We start from the raw sequence: 6,903 nt of genomic DNA on the forward strand, positions 1-6,903 counted from the left end.
TCCTGCTTTTCTGTGAGGTTGATATGTTGGGGAACTGAGAGTGTCTTTATAAACATTCTCCAAGAAGGTATCTACTTTAATTGAAAAAAAAAAAACCCAACACTTTTTTTTTTAAAGTACATTGACTTTAGAAGGCAGAACATAAAAAAATCTAAAAGTTAATTACTTTGTGTGAAAGTGTGAAATTGTATATTAGTTTCCACTGGATCAATAGCAACATATTAGTATTTCAGTCTTTAAAAATGGTGTGCAAATAGAATCTTCAAATAGAAGAAATATTTGGATACTGTGGCTTTACCTAAGTGCTACGAAATGCAGCTAATTTTGAAAAGTCATGAAGTCATTACCATGGGCTTGATGCATCAAACACTGGGCACAGGAAACTCACATTACTAACTGGTCCCTCTAGGAGAACTTAAACAAGCTGATGACCAATCTACGGAGCACTCACCCCCATTTTGTCCGTTGCATCATCCCAAATGAAACAAAAACTCCTGGTAAGACACTCAAGCAGAAAGAACTTCCTCTGATACAGCCATTCCCCTCTGCACTGAAACTGTGGTATTCATTTATGCTCTGAATTGCTAGGTGCCATGGAGCATGAACTGGTACTTCACCAGCTGCGGTGCAACGGCGTGCTGGAAGGCATCAGAATTTGCAGGAAGGGTTTCCCCAGCAGAGTCCTCTATGCTGACTTCAAACAGAGGTAAGAGCACTGCACCGCTCAGCACCATTAAAAGCAATGTTGGTTCATTCATATAGGTTCATTCAGGCTGGACTCTGTTGTAAAAATAGCTATAGGGGAGCTGGTGGGGTTCAGTGGCTAGTGTGTGTTGGCTGGGAAAAAACAGCCTTATCTTCCTCTTTCTCTCCTCACAGATACAAGGTGCTCAATGCCAGTGCCATCCCAGAGGGACAGTTCATTGACAGCAAGAAGGCTTCTGAGAAGCTTCTTGGGTCAATCGATGTGGACCACACCCAGTACAAATTTGGCCACACCAAGGTACAAACCCTCGTTGCCTCACTCATGCTGTGCCTGTGCTTTGCTCCACCTGACAGTGACGTGCTGCAAACATTCCCTTTCTCAAGGTGTTCTTCAAAGCTGGGCTGCTGGGACTCCTGGAGGAGATGAGGGATGAGAAGCTGGCACAGATCATCACCCGCACACAGGCCAGGTGCAGGGGCTTCCTGATGAGAGTGGAGTACCAGAGAATGGTGGAGAGGAGGTAGACATTCCTCATCTTCAGTTAAAGTCACTGTACTTGTGGGAAACTGCACTCTTCATAGTGATAATATTCAATGTACATTTTAATTATGCTTCAGGGAGTCCATCTTCTGCATCCAGTACAACGTTCGGTCCTTCATGAATGTCAAGCACTGGCCCTGGATGAAGCTGTTCTTCAAGATCAAGCCCTTGCTGAAGAGTGCAGAATCCGAGAAGGAGATGGCCAACATGAAACAAGAGTTTGAGAAAACCAAGGAAGAGCTTGCAAAGTCTGAGGCCAAGAGGAAGGAGCTGGAGGAGAAAATGGTGGCCCTGCTGCAGGAAAAAAATGACCTGCAGCTCCAAGTGCAGGCTGTGAGTTTATCACCTCTAATTTATAGCTCAGAAAAGGAGTCTAAACATTCAGACTGTTTTTTACGAGGCAGAAGGTCAGACTATAGAAGACCAAAAGTCAGATATTTGATGAATTATCCCTCATATGCACATGAAGTTAAGGAAACAAGTGTCTGGCAGTGGCATGATGAGCACTCTGACAGCCAATGCAAAGAAGCAGGAAGCTCCAAGAGGGAGTCAGTGCCCTTGCACTTGCAGAGGAAGGAGTCAGATATTGCTAGCCAACAGGAAATACCCAGAGCAGAGTTTTGGCTGAACCCCTGACTCCCCCTGAGCAGGTGAGTCCTGCCTGGGGTATCTCCATCTCACCAAGATGTAGAACAATGAATCCATTTTGGAGCGTAAATGCAAACCAGAGTTGAAAGTGGTATTTGTGAATTCAGTTGCAGGAAAAGTCATTCACCCTCTTCTTAATAACTCGCAGTTAATCATTCACTCAGTAACTAGGAAATAGAGCTTCAAATTTCTCTTTAGTCTAAGAATATATAGACACAGAGTTCCTGTTTCAGAGAACGAGTCACACTATCTGGGGGTAAGGTTTTTCTTCCCTCATTTGTTAATTACATAAAAGAGCTCGTTAAGCTTTATCTATGAATCAAGGTCATAAATGAAATTTATAATGAAGCAGAAATTTTCAGGTTTTTGAACATTGTGGTTTTTTGCATATCTAATCTGGATTTTCTATGGTAGTTCCACTACAAACAACATCCTGTGGTGGTAAAATTATTAATATTTAAGACTGAGAGGTCTGGCTAAGAACTTATCTTTATTAAAAGAACATTCCTTTCCACTAAAAGTCATCTTTCCATAAACTACTTGCGTTGGGGTTCCCTGTCTGGAGGGCACAATTTAGAACAGATCAGACAGAACCTTTATTAACTATAAACACAGTGAGAGAACATTTAGACAGCATCTCCCCCTCTGCTCCCCTTTTTTCTGTCTATTGATTGCAGTGGCCCAACCTATATACTGTATCAGAAAAAAAGAAAGCAGTGAGGAAAAACAATCATTTCAATGTTAACAATGCCTGATATCCATCCTTGGGAAGGATGTTCTACTTAAGTAACTGCAACAATTTTAAGGAATCAAATGGTAAATGGGACCGGATGTAGCTGAAGATGTCCCTACTCATTGCAGGGGTTTGGACTAGATGACCTTCAAAGGTCCCTTCCAACCCAAACTATTCTATGGTTCTATGAAATAACATAACAATATGGAGAGACTGGCTCTTGGTGGAGCTTATAGGAGTGGCACACCTGGTATTGTCTTAGCTCAGAAGTGGAGAGTTGGAAGCAATCATGGACTGTTAGCTTTTAGTTGAAAGGAATATTCTTTTAGTGAAGATAACTTCATAGCCAGACATCTCAAACTTAAATATTAGTAATTTTACAACAAAATCCTATGAACCTTGTAGACACACAGCACTTCACAAAATAAAATATTGCTTAAAAATATACACAAAATTATTTGATATTCAAATGTCATTTTACAAAGTCATATTAATCTGCTTATTAAATTACTTAAATTACCAACTAAGACTAGAACACTGTATTAATTACCCAATTATTTGAACATTTGAACAGAAAATGGGAATCCCATGTTACCTTTTATTTCCCTAGTATACGGAGAAAAATAAATACCTCATTGGACTTTCTTATAAGATATTTGGCTTTCTAATTCATTTGGAACAAAACAAATTCATTATACCAAAAGCCCACCAAAGAATAAGATGATGTGGTGATCAGCTAAAACCAGCATATGCCACTCCAGACACAGCATGGAAGGTTGACACATAGTTATCTGATTCACAAGGGTAAGACGCCACTTGCACAAGCAGCAGTCTTAATATATTTAGAGAGAGAGTAATCTTTTCTCTATCAAATTATTGTTGAGACTACCAGAGCCTTTACTCCCAACATAATAATGGGTTCAGAAGCATTCAGTTACAAAAAGAAAGATTGAATACTGTGATTGTGAAAAGAAATGTCTTCAAGCCCTTTCTCCTCTAGGTGAATGAAATATTCTCACACCTACCACATCTGTGAGACATTTTTAGAAGACAGAAAAAAGTTTAGGAATCAATATTGTTTCCAACTGAGAAGCTGTAAAATGCATCAGAGGAAAAAAAAAAAAGAAAAAAAGCAAGATTAAAGTTCCTGAGGAGATGCCACCTTCAGGCCACATTTTAACACAGGTTTAGACAGAAAAGTTCAGAAAACCAACCAAGAAATTCTGTGTCTCCCCACCAGGAAGCAGATAGCTTGGCTGATGCTGAGGAAAGGTGTGACCAGCTCATCAAAACCAAAATCCAGCTGGAAGCCAAAGTTAAAGAAGTGACTGAAAGGGCTGAGGATGAGGAAGAAATTAATGCTGAGCTGACAGCCAAGAAGAGGAAACTGGAGGATGAATGTTCAGAGCTGAAGAAAGATATTGATGATCTTGAGTTAACGCTGGCCAAAGTGGAGAAGGAAAAACATGCTACTGAAAACAAGGTATGAGGCAGAAGATGTCACTATTACAGAAAAGACTTCTGTTTTGTTATACAGTATAAAGTTTTAAACAACTATATATATTTTTTTTTTATCTGCACTTGCTCCCTTCTTCTCAAAGGTGAAAAACCTCACAGAGGAGATGGCAGGCCTGGATGAGACCATTGCCAAGCTGACAAAAGAGAAGAAGGCCCTCCAAGAGGCCCATCAGCAGACACTGGATGACCTGCAGGCAGAAGAGGACAAAGTCAATACGCTGACCAAAGCCAAGACCAAGCTGGAGCAGCAAGTGGATGATGTAAGCCCACAGACATACAGTAAGAAAAGGACAGGTATGGAGTTAGACCTGACTGCTGGAGCACTGATGGTCTTGTTGTGTGTAGCTGGAAGGGTCCCTGGAGCAGGAGAAGAAACTGCGCATGGACCTTGAGAGAGCTAAGAGGAAACTCGAAGGAGACCTGAAGCTGGCCCATGACAGCATAATGGATTTGGAAAATGATAAGCAGCAGCTGGATGAGAAACTGAAGAAGTAAGTGGGGCTGTTGGGCACCTGAGTGCTGGGCTGGTGCACTTGTCTTTTCTCTGTGAGCTCTAACGCCTTTTGCTTTGCCCAAAGGAAAGACTTTGAAATCAGCCAGATCCAGAGCAAAATCGAGGATGAGCAAGCCCTGGGCATGCAATTACAGAAGAAGATCAAGGAGCTGCAGGCAAGTCTCTGTCCCTTCCCCTCTCTCACCCAGACACAGTTCAGGAAGGAGGAGGACATGGGTGTGAAGGGTCCCTAATGTTCCCCAGGCGCGTATTGAGGAACTGGAGGAGGAAATTGAGGCAGAGCGAACCTCTCGGGCAAAAGCAGAGAAGCATCGGGCTGACCTCTCAAGGGAGCTCGAGGAGATCAGCGAGCGCCTGGAAGAAGCAGGAGGGGCTACCGCAGCTCAGATGGAGATGAACAAGAAGCGTGAGGCAGAATTTCAGAAGATGCGTCGTGACCTCGAAGAGGCCACGCTGCAGCACGAAGCCACGGCTGCTGCACTGCGGAAGAAGCACGCGGACAGCACAGCTGAGCTTGGGGAGCAGATCGACAACCTGCAACGAGTGAAGCAGAAGCTGGAGAAGGAGAAGAGTGAGCTGAAGATGGAGATTGACGACTTGGCCAGTAACATGGAGTCTGTCTCCAAAGCCAAGGTACATAGTTTCTGCCAGATTACTGCGCTATGATACATGACCTGACACATGATTTTGAACCTCCTGATTACATTCTGCTATCACATACAGTTGCATTGTTTTTCTTCAGGAGAACAACATGCTAAAATTTAGTGATAATCCTCTTTCTCTACGTGTATTTGACACATAGGCAAACCTGGAGAAAATGTGTCGAACACTGGAAGATCAGCTAAGTGAGATTAAGACAAAAGATGAGGAACATCAGCGCATGATCAATGACCTCAATACTCAAAGAGCTCGTCTGCAGACAGAATCAGGTAACCACCACATGGGCGAACATGCAACTGATGATGACAAGACACATTGGTTTAATGTTGCTTTTTAAATTACAGTATATCTGTAAAATTTCTCAGGTGAATATTCACGCCAGGTGGAAGAAAAAGATGCTTTGATATCACAGCTCTCCAGAGGCAAACAGGCATTTACTCAACAGATAGAGGAACTAAAGAGACATTTAGAGGAAGAAATAAAGGTAAAGGTATTTCCTGTAGAGGGGTTGACTTGGGATTCAACTTCCATTTTCTTTCAGGTTTTTTCCTATTCTCACATAAAATCAGAATATGTTAGCCATGTCATTTCAATTTGAGCGCTCTCAAACTAGTTGGACAATTTTGCTATCTTCCTCTTTAGTGTGGGAAGAAATGTTGAGGAGGGTGTTGCCTCCGACCTGGTTACTGTGAAAAGAAGGACAACTTTAGGCATTTATATGGATAAATGATGACATATTAAAAAAAGAGATTTATCTAAAAAACTGCATTTCCTATTGAACTTTTCTGTAATAGAAGCTGAAATTTTAGAACATATTTAAAAGGACTGAACAATTCCTAGCTTCATAGTTATAATTTAGAGTTTGCCCATCACCTCTTCTGAGGTAACTTTCTAGATTTTGATGAAGGAAGGCAGAAAAAGATTCTCAGAATATGGGAACAATGTACCTTTTTTCCTTGGGCTGACTTTAAATGTCAGATTCAAAGACTTTTCAATAACTTCCTCTACGTTAACATTCTAATGTGTCACAGGAAATTCATTGTCCCAATTGCATTGTCTCCCCAGGCCAAGAATGCCCTGGCCCATAGCTTGCAGTCTGCTCGCCATGACTGTGACTTGCTCCGGGAACAGTATGAGGAGGAGCAGGAAGCCAAGGGGGAGCTGCAGCGTGCCCTGTCCAAGGCCAACAGTGAAGTGGCCCAGTGGAGAACCAAATACGAGACAGATGCGATCCAGCGTACAGAGGAGCTGGAGGAGGCCAAGTACGTGATGACATGATGTGAAGAACCCAGGGGGGACTGAAAATTGACAGGCAACGTTGGAAGAGACACACCAAGATATTCTGAGGAACAAGTCATGAATGTGTTTTGGACAAGGGTAACAGAAAGTGGGAATCTTTATCGTATAGAAGATTTAGTGGTTTAGTAAAGGCAAAGGCTAGGAACAGCATAAATGAAGATCTTCACTATGTGACTGCAGACTGCAAAATGATTAGGTACGCTCTTGTAGAAATCAAATCACACTGGTTCCTCTGTGATAACTGTGAGCTGTGCTTATCACCTCCCAGGAAGAAGCTGGCACAGC

General features: G+C 42.2%; 1 protein-coding gene across 1 annotated transcript in view; it reads left to right on the top strand.

Annotated features, from left to right (window-relative positions):
* Nucleotides 1-4,640, top strand: part of LOC104294708 (myosin heavy chain, skeletal muscle, adult-like) — a 10,803-nt gene extending 6,163 nt beyond the window's left edge. The window contains exons 16-23 of the mRNA XM_009894352.1: nucleotides 410-497; nucleotides 589-706; nucleotides 880-1,003; nucleotides 1,090-1,226; nucleotides 1,324-1,579; nucleotides 3,868-4,110; nucleotides 4,229-4,405; nucleotides 4,491-4,640. Of these exons, the coding sequence (XP_009892654.1) occupies nucleotides 410-497; nucleotides 589-706; nucleotides 880-1,003; nucleotides 1,090-1,226; nucleotides 1,324-1,579; nucleotides 3,868-4,110; nucleotides 4,229-4,405; nucleotides 4,491-4,640 (1,293 nt within the window). The remainder of the gene's footprint in view (nucleotides 1-409; nucleotides 498-588; nucleotides 707-879; nucleotides 1,004-1,089; nucleotides 1,227-1,323; nucleotides 1,580-3,867; nucleotides 4,111-4,228; nucleotides 4,406-4,490) is intronic.
* Nucleotides 4,641-6,903: the final 2,263 nt, after the last annotated feature.

Source organism: Charadrius vociferus, unplaced genomic scaffold, assembly GCF_000708025.1.
Source record: "Charadrius vociferus isolate BGI_N301 unplaced genomic scaffold, ASM70802v2 scaffold121, whole genome shotgun sequence".
Classification (NCBI taxonomy): Eukaryota; Metazoa; Chordata; class Aves; order Charadriiformes; family Charadriidae; genus Charadrius; species Charadrius vociferus.